The sequence below is a fragment of the Vanacampus margaritifer genome, chromosome 14 (genome assembly GCF_051991255.1).
Source record: "Vanacampus margaritifer isolate UIUO_Vmar chromosome 14, RoL_Vmar_1.0, whole genome shotgun sequence".
Classification (NCBI taxonomy): domain Eukaryota; kingdom Metazoa; phylum Chordata; class Actinopteri; order Syngnathiformes; family Syngnathidae; genus Vanacampus; species Vanacampus margaritifer.
Genome location: NC_135445.1, coordinates 21,350,767 through 21,369,563, shown reverse-complemented (window position 1 = coordinate 21,369,563; position 18,797 = coordinate 21,350,767). Strand labels below are relative to the sequence as shown.

Below are 18,797 nucleotides of genomic sequence, written 5' to 3'. Positions count from 1 at the left end.
GTGCAGCAAAAATCCGCATTTTCGCCAAAGTTGATTTTTTTTTTTTACTTGTTTCGCATTTTGCCTCGCTGATAGGTTGAAATATGTGCCACATTGACTTCTGGGATTGACTACGTCACACACAGCGTCCTGTCTGTTGTCACCTGGAGCTCAACAACACAGGCAGCCACTTATCCCCTCCCACGGGTACAACGCATGTTTTTCAATAAATACATGAAAACACGTGTGTTTTTCAGTTTTAGAAACGTTTGAAACGGGAAAAAATATTTATCGCGGAGAAGCAAAAGAAAAGCAATCACTCGTGCTGCAGTGGACTCTAGGTGCATTCAATGACCACGCACATAGGAAATCTCATATACACATAGAAAAAGCTCAGACGACTGAATGTTTTTCTGTTTTGCTCCACATGTTTGAAGTTTAAATATCTGTTTACAAGGAACCTTTTCAAAGAAACTCCACTTTTCTGTGGTAAAAGTTATAATGTCCCAAAGCAGGAGATGCAATTTTTGTACAGGTGTAAATACTTTGGACACAACAGCGGAATGCTTTCCCTTATTTTGGTGTGAACATAGCATAAAGTGCTTTTGAATTGTTTGTGTGTGCTTGTGTTGCGTAATCCGTTTCTATCGATATTTATTATTTAATTATTCCTGTTCTGTCCACTGGATCAGTTCTCTGTGTATCTGACGAGTCACGTCGAGGTGCGTACGTTGTTTGTTATCTGTTATTTTGCATATCATTGGAATTATTATTTTTTTAAACAAAATAAGTTTCTCACGTATGCCTTTTTACAAATCATGTTAAAGTGTAATGCAGAAGCCTAATGTGACCTAACCCTATATATATATATATATATATATATATATATATATATATATATATATATATATATATATAGGGATTAAATAACCGGTGTAGGTTTATCGATTCAATGCATTGTTCTTTTTTAAAATCAAATGTGTAGTCAAAACTAAATTAAAAAGAGTTTTTGGTCAATTCATGTCGGTGCAAAAGTAAGTGAGCTGCATTGCTTAAAACAAGAGGTCAAGTAGGATCAGGTAGGACAAATTGGTCGCTAAACTAACCACTGAAATGGACCAATGAAATGAGAGAGGTTTAGCAAAGAAATTGTGCATCACTGACTGAAACAGAGACAAAAACTCATTACTTTGGTCTTACTCAGGTGAACCCATACAGGTCAGTCATGCTGAGAGGAAAAGGAATCTCAGGGGACCTCAGGAAGTGGGTAGTGTCAGCACATCTGTCAGTGGGAAATCTGTATAATCTTCTTAAAAAATGAGCTTCATCATTACACTGTAAAGCAGATCATCTGCAACTAGAGAACACTGAAAATTACTACAATCCAGTCTAGAAGTGGATGACCTTCTAAAATATCAGCAAGACCAACAAGACAAATGATATTTCAGGTGTAAGCCAACCTATGCATCACATCGAGGGATTTGCAGACCTCTTTTGCTGCATCTAGGACACATGTGCGTGCTTTAACAAACAGAAGAAAAGTCAATCGACAAGGCTTTCATGGAAGGCTTGCTAGGTAGAAGACTGTGCTCACAATAAAGATCAAAGCTGCCCATCTCAACTTTGCCAGCGAGTACCTAGACAAACCTAAAGCATTTTGTAAGTCCCTTCTGTGGACAGATGAGTCCAAAATTCAATAAACTAAAACAGTTAGGTTTGGTGAAAAGTCAACACTGCATACCAGCAAAAGAACCTTCTCCCGACAGTGAAGCACGGTGGTGAGAATGTTAAGTTCTGGGCTGGCTTTTCATCCTCTGGACCTGGACAACTCCACATAGTCCAGGGAATCATGAATTCAGAGGAATATTGTGAAATCCTGGATCATAACCTGAAGCCGTTCTTTGTGAAGTTACAGCGTGGTAGAAGATGGATCATGCAACGTGACAATAATCCAAAGCATTCTAGCAATACAACCAATAAATGTCTGAAGAACAACAAGATTCATATTCTGGATGTGCCCAGTTAAAATCATGACTTAAATTATTTCAAAATACTGTGGCGGGACCTGAAGCAACCTCTTTCAATTGGCTGCATTTTGCAAGGAAGAGTGGAAATACATCCTCCAAAGTAGATGTGAAAGACTGATAAATCACAAACAAAGATAGTGTTTGGATGAAGTTCTCATTGCAAAAGGAGGTGCAATGTCTGATTAAGTGAAAGGTTCAAATACTTTTGCACCCATGGAGTTTTTCTTAAATCAACAACTTTTGCTCAATAATGAATGATAATATTATCATTCTTTTTGTTCAAGTCCATTATTTTCAATGTCAGCATTGTATATTGGGTTATGACTAAACATTTAATAAGGTTATTTTAATATTGTATACAAAAAATCTGACCATGCCTGCAGGGTTCACAAACTTTTGAGCAGCACTGTATATATATATATATATATATATATATATATATATATATATATATATATATATATATATATATATATATATATATATATAAATACTTTTAAAACAATGCCAATTCCGACTCATTGCCATAAAAATAAAATAGGATGCTGATTTTTGAGGGTTTTATCATTGACCAAAAAGCTTTACACACTAATCACACCTCCATATATAAAGGTATATTATGCAATTTTCAACATTTTCTTCCAATGAGCCACTACCCCTCCGCGCCAGTACCCCAACCTGAAAGTACCCCAAAATGGCCTGGACTGCGAGGGCGCTTTATAGCTGCCCGCAGCTCTAGTTCTTCTTCTTCTCCTCTGCTAATGATCAAATTTTTGACTCCCGAGACATGAACGGAAACTCACCAAATTTAGCACACTCCGGGCACGGCGATAAATTTGATATTATGAAGTTGTCATAATGACATGGCTCCATAGCGCCCCCTACAGGACAAAAATAAAAACTAATCCCGGCACATTTGACCTACAGCTACAAATATTGGCAGGCACGTGCAGCACCCCGAGATGCACAAAAAAGTCTGTTGGGACCATGTGCTAAAAATGTACAGGAAATGAGCTATGAAACAACTGACGGATGAGTACGCAATAAACCCAAATGACCAAATATGGACTGACTTACAAAATACAAAAATACAGTTAGACGATATGCTAACTAAAAAAACAGAGTTTATAATACAACAATTGAGATACAACAACTTTGAATATAATAACAAATCAGGTAAATTTCTTGCAAACCAACTTCAACGCAATCGGGAAAAATCTCTTATAACGGCTATTAAAGGGACAACTGGTGAATGCACACAATCACCAGAAGAAATTAATCAAATTTTTTATAACTATTATCGCAACCTATACTCAGAAACTAACATGCCTAACCCTGAGCATATTGAGGCATTCCTCAGTAGCTTAAATATGCCTCAGTTAACTACCGAATATAAAGATATGTTAGAAGCGGCACTTACTATAAACGAGTTGTACAGTGCTCTAGATAGTATGCCTAATGGCAAGGCACCTGGCCCAGATGGTTATCCGGCTATATTTTTTAAGCACTGCTGGTTAATGCTTGCTCCGCTATTCTTAAGTGTAGTAACAGAAATTAAAACTAATGGTTACATACGTCCACACATGAATACAGCAGCAATTAAACTTTTATTAAAGCCAGAAAAAGACCCCACCCTTCCATCAAGTTACCGTCCGATTTCACTAATTAACACTGATATTAAAATTATTACTAAGGCTTTCACATCTAGACTAGAAACAGTAATCTCGACAATTATACATAGCGACCAAACAGGCTTTATTAAAGATCGTCACTCTACTAATAATATTAGGAGGCTCTTTAACCTTATTAGCATGTCACAGCGGCATGATAAAAAGGCAGTTATTATATCATTGGATGCAGAAAAAGCTTTCGACAAAGTTAATTGGTCCTTCCTCTTTGCTGTTTTAAATAAATTTGGCTTTGGGAAATCATTTATCCACTGGGTGTCAGTATTATATGATTCCCCAAAGCTACAGTTACTACTAATGGGATTATATCTAAGAGCTTTATTTTACAGAGAGGCACAAGACAGGGATGCCCACTGTCCCCTTTATTATTTGCAATATTTATTGAGCCACTTGCAATAGCCATATGCCAGGAAAGAAGGATTCAAGGAATTCACTCTGGGGTAACAGAACATAAAATTAATCTATATGCCGATGATATTTTACTTTATTTAGAAAACCCGGCGATTTCGTTAGGGGAAGTATTTAACTTAATAACTAAATTCTCACAGTTGTCAGATTATTCTATTAACTGGACAAAATCAACACTTCTACCTATTACAGAAAATTCATGGAACCCTGCAAGCCAGGACCCACACTACTCATTTCCTATAGGTAATTTAAAATACTTAGGCATAAAAATCTCACCTAAATTAACTGATTTAATTCATTTAAACTTTTCTCCACTTCTGGATAACATTCATAGTGACTTGGAACGCTGGAATAATCTTCCTATTTCTTTAATAGGACAAATAGCCACCGTTAAAATGAAAGTTTTACCTAAAATAAACTATTTTTTCTCAATGATTCCATTTAAACCTACGGCTAACTGGTTCCAGTTGTTGGACTCAGCCGTTACAAAATTTTACTGGAATAAAAAAAAAGCAAATATTAGTCTATCTACTCTTCAGAAAAGTAAATCCAAAGGTGGTCTAGAGGCACCAAATTTTATGTACTTCTATATAGCTAACCAGCTACAATATATTGTTCTATGGGCGCAACCCAACAGAGATACTAACTGTTGGCTGGAACTAGAACAGAAGGATTGTAATAACCTCAGACTTCTAGATTTACTCTTTATTACAACATCAATTAAGCGACATAATTGTTTTAAAAACCCAATGATTTCCGCCACCCTGACTGCTTGGTGGAAGGCATTAGAAATTACAAAAGCCCAAGTGGAGCCCTGTGGGCTCTCTCCCCTATGGCATAACCCTGACTTTCGAATTAACAACCAATCGTTTTATTTAGATGTGTGGGAGCAGAAAGGAATTACACATCTCCACCATCTCTTCTCAGATAATATGTTTATACCATATACATCCTTGCTCCAAAAATACAAAATAACAAACGGAAATTTTTTACATTATCTGCAAGTTAAAAATATGATAAAGAAACAAATTCCAACACTTCAGGGTACACTCCAACCGCCTGGTTTAGCTGAAGATATTACCAAGCTTTCTCCGACAACAACAAAAAAACTTTCAAAAATATATAAGTTACTCTCATATACGGAAAAAAAGTCTTTACCCATCTTAAAATGGGAGACAGACTTGTCTATAGCTCCGGAATCTGACTTTTGGATTCAAGTTTGTGAAAATGCATTTAAAATGACAAAACACACAAATTTACAACTTATCCAATATAAAATTATCCATAGAACATACATTACTCAATATATGATGAAGAAAATGGGACTCTCCGACTCCGACATTTGTCTCCAGTGTTTACAAAACACTACAGACACTTATTTTCATGCTTTATGGTTATGCACTCCGGTTATGTATTTCTGGACTAAAGTCTTAGAAAAACTTTCCGCTATTTTGGACTGTAGGATACCTTTATCTCCAAACTTGTGTTTGCTAGGTGACCTAACAACAACTGACCTACCACATAAACAATTTCAATCTACACTTGCAGCCCTTACTATTGCAAAAAAAACAATTCTTGTTAACTGGAAAAATAAACAAACTCTGAATATCGACCAATGGTCTAACCTCCTCATAAATCACATTTTAATGGAAAAAATATCGGCCTCAAATAAAAAACAAATATCAAAATTCATAGAAATATGGTCTACGTATATAGAATATTTTAACCTAATTTTGGTTATTTAATTCTGCCTGTTAGCGAGAGCTACCACATCGTGATAACTTACATTGATGTCTCTGCATTTGACAGTTTGTAACTAATGGTTGTATTTTTATAGTCAGGAACCCAGTTGCTGCCAACAGGATCGAGCAGATTCACCTCCAATGGGCACTAAGGGCTAATATTCGGATTCACTGCATGCCAGGGGACTAACTCTACAGGTGCTGTCCCCCCCTGGCTGGGCGTGGGCGGGTCTGCCCCTCTGTTGGCTGCTGGGTGCGGCTGCGTCTTGGTCGTTCCCTGGGTCTCGTGGGGGGTGCTGTGTTGCGGGGCTCTCCCTGGTGTTCGGGGCGGCGCCGGCCCGGCGCGGTCCGTCACTCTGGGCCCGGCGACGCGGGTCGGGGCCTGTGGGCCGCCGGGGTGCCCCGTGGTTCCCTCTCCCCTCCCCCTTCCTCCCCCTTGCTTCCTCTCCCTCTTCGCCTCTCCCCGCCCGTCCTCCGCCTCCCTGTCCCTTCTCCCTCGTCGCCCTTCCTCCTCCTCTCCCCCTCTCTCTGCGGCCCTGCCGCTGCCTCCTGCCCTTCCTGTCGTCTCCTTCCCCCGTCCCCTCCCCCTCCCCTGTCCGCCCTCCTCCCCCTCCCCCTCCCCTAGGCCGGGGGTTCCATCCGTGGCCCGGGTCTCGGCGCTCCGGGGGCCGGGAGAGTGGGCGGGATCGGTGTTGTGCCCGCCCCGCTCCGGTGGGCAATTCGGGCGGGCCCCGGTATCTGGGGGGCGAGCCCCGCCGGGGTCCCGGTGGGGTGGGTGGGGTATTGGTGGGCGGATGCGCCTCCCACCCCCCGCCCGGTTGGGGGGGGCCCAGCTGGTCACTCCTCTTAACTCACTGCACTAGTTTTGCACAATACATTTTAGGACACATAACACACTTTGGGGGGGAGTGGGGTAGGGTGGAGACACCGTCTCGGCACCGTCGGCAGCTGCCCCTGGTGTTCCGTCCCTCCGCGTGGTGGGGGGTGGGGTGGGCGCGGGTGCCCTCTCCGCTCCGCTGCCCGGCCCCTCTTCGGCGCAGATGCCTGGGTGCGGTGTGTCCCCGGGGTCTGGGGGTCGGGGGCTGGGGGGATGTCGGTGGGTGGTGGTGGGGGCGGGTGGCGGCTTGGTTGGGGGGGTGGTGGTGGTGGGGGTGCCGGGGTGGGGGGTGTCTGGGGATTTGGGGACCTGGGGGCGGTTGGGGCTGGGTTGGGTCGTGGGGGTTGTGGGCCGGTGGGGTGCCTGGTAGGCCTGCAGTGCCCTGTCCTGTTGCGTTGGGTTGGGGGCGCGGGCCGCGTTGGGGTGGGGGCGCTCCTGCTCCTGGGTTTGCTCTCCGGCCGGTGGCCCCTGCGGGGACCGGGGGTCGTCCTTTGGCGCTGCCGCGGCATGGGGGGGCCTGAGGTGTTGCGCTTGCTCTGTCCTGGCGGGGGTCGACGGCTCCCCTCTTTGGTGGAGACTCAGACACAATTTGTTTCTCACTCAGGTCATTGATTCGGTGGAGGCGGGTGTCTGTGGATCTCACTCTGCTTCGTCTGTCCTTTCTACCTTTCCTCAGTTTCTCCTTTGGGCCCTTGAGGTCTCCCTGATTTGTTGGAATTCAGATGTCTCTGGGGTTGGTGAAGGACTCTGGTTAGTGGCCCGGTGGGTGGTATCTGGTCGGTGCTGGGCTTCGCTTTTCTTTCTTTTCTTTGGTCCCTCTTCGGGTCTCCTGGTGGCCCCACGACTCTGGCTGGATTTTGAAGTGTTCGGTTTAGGTGAACGGTATGGGAATTCTTTTCTTTTTTTTTTACACGCACGCACGCAATCACGCACGCACGCACGCGCACACACACACACACACACACACACACACACACACACACATACACACACACACAAAAAAAAGGATATGAGCTATGAATTGTTGAATGTCCTATTTTGGCCCTTTTTTCCACATTCACTTGAGTCATACTTCTTACCTCCTTGCCAACAGTTTCCATCCGATTGACTTCAAACTTGACATGTATCATCTCAAGACCTGGGACAACAACTGGGGGGAAAATCTAGAGTTTTCGAAATACTATATGACGGGGGAAGGGGCATAATTTTTTGTGTTTCATATTTCCTTCGCCATGAAAGCCAAAATGCGTAGTAACTCTTTGGTACATGCTCCAAAAAATCCCAAACTTCACATGTATGTTTATAGTCACGACCTGAAGGTATCTCTATTACAATAATCAGTTCAAAATATAGCGCCACCTAGCCCTTGGATCGACCCAAAAAAAATACGACACAAAGGGTATTTTGTCAAAAACGTGGATACTCTTTGTAAGTGTACTTTTTATTTATTTATTTTTGATGCCCTCTATGGACAATACAAGCAATATTGAGCAATGAGTAAAACTAACGATGATGTGTATATATGTACTTTAAAAAATGCCAATCAGGGCAACTCATTGCCCAAAAATAAAAACGGACACTGATTTTTGAGGTTCTTAACATTGACCAAAACTCTTCGAGCTTTACACACTAATCACACTTGGCAAAAAATTAAAACAATTCATATGTAAAGGTATATTATGCCATTTTCAAAGACATTTGGCTTTGAATGTGCCTGTACCCCAACGTGCCAGTACCCCAATGTGCAAGTACCCAAAAGTGGTCCGGGCTGCGAGGGCCCTTTATAGCTGCTCGCAGCTCTAGTTATTATTATTATTTTATTATTAACAATAATAATGATTATGGTAATGTAACGAATATTGCCAGTCACCCTCAATTTAATTTTTTTGTTCTCCTTTCCTCAAACATTTCAGTCTTGGAAATATGCGCGAGGTCAACCTGGGGTTGGGGTGAGATATAGCAACTCTCCCCCTCCTTTTTCACCCTCGCCAGAGACGGCCAAAAGGCCTTCCACACTTTTGAAGTCAACCATCACCCATGCCACCAGGATGTGAATGCTTGCTTTTCACCCGCTAGAACCACAAGTTTATGGTACCAAAGCGTCTTATCGGGCGGTTCCATCCTCTCCCCTGTTGAGTTGTGGATTAACATCACAGATAAACCCCTAAACCAGATGGCCTGATTGAACCCAGGTCATCACATTCCAGCGTTCTTGAAAGTTACATGTGACCACAGCGCCTTCAATTGGGGACAATCGGAACCGCCCTCACTTAGAACACCTATGACCCACAAAGCAATCTTACACATTTCATCTAAAAAAATGTCATCACATACAAGTGAACATATGTACAACTGAATGTTTTACACCATGTATGTTTTGTTTGCGCTTGGAAAAGTCATATGCATTTCAACCTCAAGAGAGTTCTTGGTTACTCTGCAAAGAACGAAATTACCCCGTGCCGCAGTATTAGTCGATATGTGTAACGATAACATGTTTTGCTTGGAAGAACTTGGCTTGCCAACCTGACCAAATTTTAATTATTAGTTATTAATTCTTTAAATAATTTGGAGTTTAAAAATACTTGGGAGTTGAGTCGAGTCAAAGAGGGAGGGGTCGGTCCTCCCTTCTTGAACACGCGCCACAACTTTAAAAGAGAGGGCGCGGGCTATTGTTCGCTCTCTCGTCTTCTGCCTCTGTTCCTGTTTATTTCCCACCATTTTCCCTCCGTCTGGCCCCGAACTGACAAAACTGATAAAATTACTAATTTGTCCAAAAGACAACATCAATTATCGCGACAGTAATGAGATGTATAAACCTCCCATTCCCGCTATCTCTGACAATAAACACAAGCTTTTTCTTTTCTTTTTCTTTAAGGAATATTTTGAAAATAATGCTGAGTACTTGTATGTGTATCTGCATCTTATGCCAAGTTATCTTTGGTAAATCTAAAAGTTTTAAATGACGCTGTTGGACAAACTGTCAGTACTGTCTGCTAAAAGTAAATGAAAAAAATTATGAGAATTCAGCTTTTTGGACTTTTTGTTTTTCCCGTTATACCGAAACATGACCCAAAACCGAAGTACGTACCGAACTGTGACTTCTGTGAACCGTTACAGCCCTAGTGAGAATAAATTATTGTACAGAGACTTACCCGAAAAACTTTATGCAGTCTCAATGTAGCTGAACAAAATACAAAGCGGATCAGCAGCAGTCGAAGAAATTCATCACCAAAGAATTGTAAAAAGGCTTGATCTGTAGGGATTACAAAGAGAAAAACAAACAGTGAGTAATTCAAGGTCTTCCTAATGACGATGTGTTGCAGACACAAAGTAAATGTTAAAGATTGTATTTTAGTTCTGTGCAAAATATACAGATTGTAATATATAGATTGAGAGGAGCCAGCTGAGGTGGCTTTGGCATCTGGTTCGGATGCCTCCTTTGGGATCCCACCGGAGGAGCTGGATGAATTGGTTGGGGAAAGGGAGGTTTGGGCTTCCCTGCAAAAATTGTTGCCCCTCTGACCAAACCCCGGATAAGCGGTGGAAAATGGATGGACCATTGTCATTAAAATAGGCTGTAGACAACGCTGTCCACTCTCGCCATTGTTGTTTGTACTGGCTATTGAGTCTCTCGCAATGTGCAGTGTGCTCTCACCCTCATCTTGCTGGTACAACTGTTTGTCCTACTGAACATCGAATCGCATAATTTGCTGATGACGTTATTTTGCTTATTTAAAAGTTGAGCAAATCTTTACAGTATATAATAAAATTGATATATTTATTCGATGATATTTCGGGTACACTGATGACAGGTTGAATCCGATCCCTGAGGCACTGCAATTTAATATAGTAACACAATACAATTATTTACAACAAATCTTGCCGGAACTCAATCACGCCATTAACGATGTCTGTGATTGGCAGCATTAATATTAATAAAATTAATGTGCTGCCTAAATTTCTTTATATTTTTCAGAATGTTCCAATTCCACCTATTTTTTATTTTTTTTTGCTTTGTTTTGTTTTTACACTTCAGACAGAAAAATGTTGATACAGTTCATACGGCAAAATAGAAGATCTAGACTTAGATGTTCTTCATCGACGCACGAGCCGAGTGATCCACCGCTAAGAGTCGTATAGAGTTTGGTTGTTTGTAGGTTGCCAGTAGTGATGTGTCGGTCGCGAACGAACCGGCTCTGAGAGCCGGATCTTTGACGTGAACGATGGGAGCCGGCTCGTGACTGGGAGCCGCTTTTTTTTTCTCTCTCTCTTTTTTTTCTCTCTAAAGCCGCATTTGATTGGTGAGTATGTGTGTGTGACGTCTCTGTGTCTGCGCTCAGCGCTGAGCAGCAGAGGGGGGGAGGGGCACACGACAGCACGCTGCAAGCAGTCACACACACTCAAACGCGAACGGGAGGGAGGAGACGAGAGAGAGGAGGAGAGCGCTTGTATAAACGGAAAGGTAAAAAAACAGTTTAAAAATGAGTGACAAGAGAAAACGCAGCAATATATGGACACATTTCAATACAACAAATGACAAAACTAAGGCAGAGTGTAAAGTCTGCAAGACTAAAATTTCATATCGGGGAGGCTGTACAAACAATTTACAGCGGCACATGAGAAGAAGAAGAAATAGGATCAGCCCCTCAAAGTTGAGGCACTTGGCATTTCTGAATGTAAATCTAGACTGAAGAACACTGTTTTCTGGATGCAGATTTTTTATTTTTATTTTACACATTTTAATTTATATTTTGCTGTGCGATTCTGTTTGTCTGTTGTTTCACTTGAAAATTGTTATTGTTAAACCTTATTTAAGTTCATTTGTAAATAGTTAAATGTTTGTTTTGCACTATCTAATTTGTTTGCACTTTCTATTTGAGTTTATAGTCGAGTTTATAAATAAAAGTGTATTTTATACAACAAACATTTGATATAGTGCAATTTTTTCACATTAGTAATTCATATTGCGCATCGTTTTAAATTGTTGTTGGTAATATATTTATTTAAGCAACAAAAAATCTAAAGAGCCATTTGGGAGCCGGCTCTTTTTAGTGAGCTGAACCAAAAGAACCGGGTCCCTAAAAAGAGCCGAAATTCCCATCACTAGTTGCCAGGCTTCGGTGATGCGTTATGGAGTTTCGGACTTCCGGGGGACGGCGCCGCCAGGCGCTCCCCCCACAGATTGTCATTATATTTGCCTTATGACCATGGGGGTTTACTGTTAAAGTGTTCAGATTTACAATTGTACTTTTGGGCTGTGCAGCTAAGATCCATGATGTTTTACTATTCTGCAGGTGCTACCGCATTGGGTAGAAATGGAATCACAAGGGCTGAATTAACACTCCCTTCATATTTATATCGCAACTGCCCAGCATCACCTCTACGACTCGTCAACGGCTCCAAAGCAAGAAAAACTTGCGTACGCCAGCCAAGGAGTTGCCGTGAAGCACCGCACATTCCCACGCTCATTTCACTCTTGATATATCTGAACGTGAGAGTGGAAATGGCGTACGCCACGTTTTTGTGCGTACGCACCCTTCATACATGAGGCCCCAGGAGACTGACTGACAAAAAAAAACCTTTCCAAAACCTGACTGAGTGTCTTATTTTGTAACTGAGGTTTGAGGTTTCCAAGCAGACCTTATGGTTGATCGATAATCACACCTGTAACCTATATGAAAGGTACAGTTTAACTTTACTGACTATTGATTGCTATTTTGTGTTTATGGTTATTTATTTTATTTTAATGCCTCGAATTCTTGAATGTGAATTATTTTTGAAGTGACTGTTATGGTTGAAAGTATCCACTAGACGGCACTTTATATACATGAATGCAGCCAATACGGTGAAATGCGCATTGCATGCTGGGATCGTTGTGCTACAGGAGAGAGCTTGACGCCAGCAGCTACGATACAGTCTAAAGTCTACACTGCTCGAGACCAATGATTCTTAACCATTGGGCCGCGGTCAAAGCCATTTAGTGAGTCGCAAAGTAATTTCAGTTTTGTAACTGTGACGGCCACAGCTTTCAATTGAGGCTTTTTAAACATGTAAACATTTTTAAAACTGAATATTTCCCCACACCCTGTGTAAAAAAAATCAATCCGTAATATTGCCGGGTAGTATTGCGCTAAATTCACTCATAATTCTGTGTATTCTGTTTAGCCACGCTGCAGTCAGCATGTTGTGGGGTGGGGCACGCGCAACAGCTCCTTTGACTGCACGCAATTGACGAGGCTGTTCCAAAATTAGAAACAGAGTTACGGAACCTCCGTTGAATGAGCTGCTCTTAAAGCTTGTAAATATTTTGCATCTAATAACGCCAAAATATGAAGTAATGCAGATCATGAACCGCACCAAATGGAAAAAAAATTGTCCGCTTTTGGTCCAGACCAAACAAGCGGACTTAAGGACTTTTCTGGTCTGAATACACCCATAGACGAATGGACGCTGCAATTAATTATGTTCTCGCAGATTCCCGAGCAAATCAACGTGGAGCAGTCCCAGAGATTGATAATGTGAGCTCCCTTGAGTCAATCACAATTATCAATCTGGTTACACTGCCTCGTTTGTAAAAAAAAAAAAAAAAAAAAAATCCACATAAAAGCACACAAAAACAGAGAAGTTGATTTCGCCTTTTTGGGCATCTGATTGAGTGTCAGTGTTTACACATAAATAAATGACCACATTTTATCATGTTATATGATAATTTTATAAACCATAACTAGATTTAATTTCATTATTAAATACAAACAATAATAAATTTACACAAATCATTATTTTTTATTATTTTTTATTCTTCTTGAGAAAGCTCAGTATTCATTCGGTAATCTTTTCGATTCGACATGTCATCATCATTGCTCTATCTCTCTCTTTTTCCCTCCTTTTTTTGTATGTGCGCGAGTAAGTGCGTGTGCTGGTGTGTGTGTGTGCATATGTGCATGCGTGTTAGCTCATTAATTCATCTAAAACCTATTAAAAATCCCATACCATTCACCTAAACCGAATACTTCAGAATCCTGCTAGAGTCGTGAAGTTGTCAGGAGACCCGAGGAAGGATCAAAGAAAAATCCAGCACAGACCAGACATCACCTACTACCCACAGGTTACCAACCAGATACTTTCACCAACCCCAGAAACACCTAAATTGCAACAAATTAGGGAGACCTCTAGAGAACAAAGGAAAGACTAAGGAAAGAAAAGAAGGATAGATGAAGCAGAGTGAGATCCACAGACATCAGCCTCCGCCGATTCAACGAACAGAGGAAGAAGCAGATTGTGTTTGAATTTCGGTAGATGCTGGTGTGGTGGATCTGGCATGCATGAAAACCTCCACCAAAGAGGGAAGCCGTCGACCTCGGCCAGGACAGAGGAAGCACAAACCCCCAGGCTGCGGGAGCGCCAAGGCACAACCCCCGGGTCCCGCAGGGGCCACCGGCTGGAGAGCAAACCCAGGAGCCAGGAGCGCCCCCCACCCCAACACGGCCCGCGCCCCAACGCAGCAGAATGGGGCACGGCAGGCCAACCAGGCACCCCACCCATGCTGTAAAGCATCTTAAAGCTTCATCTTCATCTTTGTAGAGATTCATGCTTGGACCAGATAAGCTCAAAACTGCGCAGCAACACATAAACAACACATACATACTACCTGGGTAGCAAAACTCATACACACTGAACAAACAGACGAACATTGCGTTTATCGTGCAGCATAAAGCTTTGAATGGACACTCATACAGCGTAAAGCTGTGAAGGGACAATTTAAGTTTGGTTTTCGTATTGGGATTTTGACAAGAATTGTAAATTTTGTTTTTTGGGTTTGTAAAAAAATAAATAATAATTTTTAAATTGCATTTTGTGTTTACCTTTTCACACTAACCTTCCCTTGCTCCTTGAACCGAACCTGATATATCAGTAAGTGATTGCGGTTGCAGAGCAATATTGATAATTATATGTACATTAAATATTATACACCCAAAAGCTTAACTCTCTTCAATTTTCTCCACAATAAAACTTTCTATCATAAACTTTATATCATCATTCTCCATGCGATTTCCAAACAGTATAAATTTGTTTTGTCTACATTTAACGATTATCAATCAATAATATAATAATAACTATCAATGATATGCATCCCCGGCCAGTCTAGAATTCAAGCAGGTATGAAAATGTCCATCCGTGACTTCTTTAGCTTTCTCCTCCTTATTCTAAAATGTGTGCTTCAAACGGGCAGATTTAACTTCCATGAATTGGTGACGTCAACAAAACACGCAAGTGCACTCGCCGTCCAGCCTCTGGTAAAGGTTTGTCACACCCACAGAAATTTGAGAAGCTGGCTGCTCCTTTTTTTTTCCTGCTTGCATACGCTCCGTGGAGAACAATGGGGTAATAACGATCTGGCTGTACAGTGCACACATGAGTCTTTGAAAAGACAGTGGATTAATTTTATTTTATTTTGATTTAGCCTTTCTTCTTATCCTTTCAATTAGAGATGTGCCATAACATTCCTTCTACCAGTGGCGAGCGGTCATAATAAGTTATTAAAGCAGTGCATGCCCAAGCCCTTAAATAAAATCATGTGGACTCGATTATACAATACCTTAGTTCAACTGTTTTGGTCTTAAATTCCTGTGTAATTTGTCCTGTTCTCCCCACAGGGAGCTGAAAAGCCGACAGCTTGTTTCGTGCATGCGCAATGAGAAATCAAGTTGTGTTAGTTCCGAGAGGTTGTTTCTGTATGTGCGTCTTTTGAATGGCAAAAAAGCTGGCAGTAAAGCAGCTTATCTGGCAACGCACATGTGCACAATTGGCTTAATTGACTTGTTCTGCAGTAAACAATCAGTGATTCAGTTCATCGCAGAGTCACAATGAGTGCTGTTTTCCCGGAGAACTTTTGAGGAAAAGAAGAATATATTTTCAAGTGGTTGTCCAACTCCTGAAGTAGTCATCACGAAAACGGGGAAGAATTTCATCCGCCACTTTCAAGCAAGGATGTACGAGAAACATAAATGGCTCATTGACTGTCCACAGGTTTAGCAAACTTTTAATTGGTGGTTGAAATCGCTTGTGGCTCCCTCCGCTGCGTTTTCATTTTTTCCTCTCCCATTTTGAGCCCACTTCGTGGGCACAAGCCAGTTCCAAATACTGTAAATTCCAACATATTGGCAATTTTGTGAGCATGTTCTTGTGTCATTTCAAAACAATCACAAACTAACGCTACAACATAGTCTCTGTAGTAACATTATGTTACTTTTCCACATATTAAAATAGTTCTCAAATGTGTAAAAGAGATGTCTGTCTGTCTCAAATTGGTACGGTTGTGCCACAATGATTCTGCTCGCCATAGCCGAGTCGTTTCCATTCACAACATTAGCACATGGCTACCAGTGCTGACATCACAGCCCCTTCAAGAGAGAAAGGTATGGCCTATGTGTGGCCTGGTGCAGCTATGTACATAAAAGTGACATGCCCCTAAAACAGGCTGTTTTAAACTGAGCTTTTTTTTTTGGAGTGATGATTTAGGGACAGTAAAAATATTAGATCTTAAGTCAATTTTGACGAATGCATGTCACAGGCATGTGTTTTACACATTTGAGAACTATTTTAGTATGTGTAAAAAGTTGACTAATGTGAGACCTTTAAAAGTATGGAGAATGTAAAACTAATCTGTAAAAAAGTGGAAAACTGCAGTATGGATTACTAGTAGACTGCATTGTTGAAAATAAAGTTTAAATATAAATATATTTATAATAGGATGTTATACATTGTGATTATCACAAAAGTTGAATAGACATACTACCTATGGCTTGTGATCGTGCTATCATTTGCCCAATGTCATGGTCAACTTTGTGAAGAAATTCTTGCGCACTCTGCCAAAGTTCTTGTCTCACGCTGTTTAAGCCACACACAGAGAAGAAAGCCAAGAGTGGGCTATAGAGGAACAAGGTGAAGAGACTCCCACGTTGAGACTGATCTGAAGAAGTAATCAATAAAATTATTTAGGTCAGACAGGAATATGCATCAACATTTCCTAGTGAAGATAAGAGATACAGAGAATGAATGGATGGATAGATGGATGGATAATCCTAGGAAAATAGTTTAAAAAATGTTTTGATGGGAGCCCAAAGTTATCGAGTCAAGCATTTGATAAATAATATTTCAATCCTAACAACCAGGGATGAAAACATGGGATGCACGATAATTATCGACCCAATAATTATCAGGCCGATATTAGGAATCACGACGTTTGATGATCAATGCGTTAACGTTTAAATCTGTTAATCCGATCAATCTGTTAACATTTTTAAAAACAAATTTTGAGTGGCGCAAACAATGTTTATGGAAGGCTGGTGCGACTTCACCCATTAATCACACAACCTACTAGAATTACGACCAACAGTGCCACCCTAATAGATAACATATTCACCAATGTCATGCTAAAAGAGACTCAGAGTGGTCTACTGATCAATGACATTACTGATCACCTCTCGATTTTCACTAACTATGTATGGCATCACAGTAATATCAGTCTAACACAGACATTTTATAGGAGGCTTAGGTCAGATCGAAATATTACTCCATTTTGAAATTATTTGTTAACTCAAAACTGGAATTGTGTCTATGATGCAATGGACGTGGATACAGCGTATGTTTCATAAACAAACTTGAGCAAATGTATGATAAACACTGTCCAGTAAAGATATTTCATATAAAATCCTAAAAACAAACCATGGATGACCAAGTCTCTTATAAATGCTTGTAGAAAAAATAATAACTTATATAAGATATTTATTAACCAAAAAAACAAAACAGGCAGAAGTTAGATACAAGAAATATCATAATAAACTAAATGCTATTTTAGGAATCTGCAAAAAACAGTATTATACTAAATTGTTAGAGGAGAACAACAATTATACTTGCAAGTTATGGAAAATCATGAATGAGATTATTCAGAAAAAAAGCCTAAGCCATGTTATCCTGACTATTTTTATGCTAATAATGAGACAATAGTAAATATGGAAGCAAATAAATTTAACACATTTTTGTATCTATTGGTCCAGACTTGGCAGAAAATATCCCCAAAGCTCAATTTCATCACACTCAAGTACTGAACTTACACTCAATGTTTCTGGAACCAGTCAAGGACACTGAGATAAGACACTTGGTTGCAAAATGCGCTGCCAAATCTGCCACTGACACACAAAGCATTGATATGAAACTAATCGAGCTTATAATAAGCGAAATTCTACAGCCCCTAAATCACATATGCAACCTTTCATTTATGACTGGGATGTTCCCAAACGAGATGAAAGTTGCTAAAGTTGGCCCCATTTATAAAGGGGGAGATTTACACCAATTTGTCAATTACAGACCCATTTCAATATTACCACAATTGTCAAAAATCTTGGAAAAACTTTTTAATGATAGGCTTCATAAATTTATAAAAAAGCACAAATTATTAAACGATAGTCAGTATAGTTTTAGGAAAAATCATTCCACTGGACAAGATTTGACCGAATCCATGGAAATCATAACCGTTGCGATTGTTCAAAAACGATATTCTATTGGAATTTTCCTGGATCTAAAAAAAACATTTGATTAAGTAAATCATGAAATATTATTTTGGAGTAACGAACACAGGGACATTGGCTGGCTTTAGAAAAAAAAGTATAAATAACTTATATTTAACAGATCCACTGATGAAAATCGATCATTCTGGATATGATGACATTTGCACACAAGGTCAAAATCTGGGTGAAAACCCTGAATTGTAAATAAGGCTTGGTGTTCCCAAAAAAAAAAAAAAAAAAAGTAAACAGAGCTGAATCTGTTATCTTTGCTCAAGGACTTGGGAGCTGTTACGTCTTTGAAAAGCAACTACCAGTCTGTCCCCCCTGATTGCTGAAATACAACATGGAACTAGTGAACTGGTCTTTAACTCTTTCACTGCCATGGACGTTAAAAGACGTCAAGTAAAAACCTACGGAGGGCCGCCAATGACGTTAAAAGACGTCATCCAATTTTTTATTTTTTTATTTTTTTGAAACGGGTGGAGGAAAGCCTTGGCCAGCTGAGTCCA

General features: G+C 40.6%; 1 protein-coding gene across 4 annotated transcripts in view; it reads right to left on the bottom strand.

Moving 5' to 3' along the window:
• The window catches only part of scai (suppressor of cancer cell invasion), a 171,117-nt gene that overhangs the window by 13,491 nt on the left and 138,829 nt on the right, over window positions 1–18,797 (bottom strand). For 3 of the 4 annotated variants that reach the window (XM_077542791.1, XM_077542792.1, XM_077542794.1), the window contains 2 exons: window positions 16,518–16,691; window positions 9,874–9,974 (listed from right to left, as the gene is read on the bottom strand). In XM_077542791.1, coding sequence (XP_077398917.1) covers window positions 9,874–9,974; window positions 16,518–16,691 — 275 coding nt within the window. The remainder of the gene's footprint in view (window positions 1–9,873; window positions 9,975–16,517; window positions 16,692–18,797) is intronic. The other variant, XM_077542793.1, reaches the window with a different exon arrangement.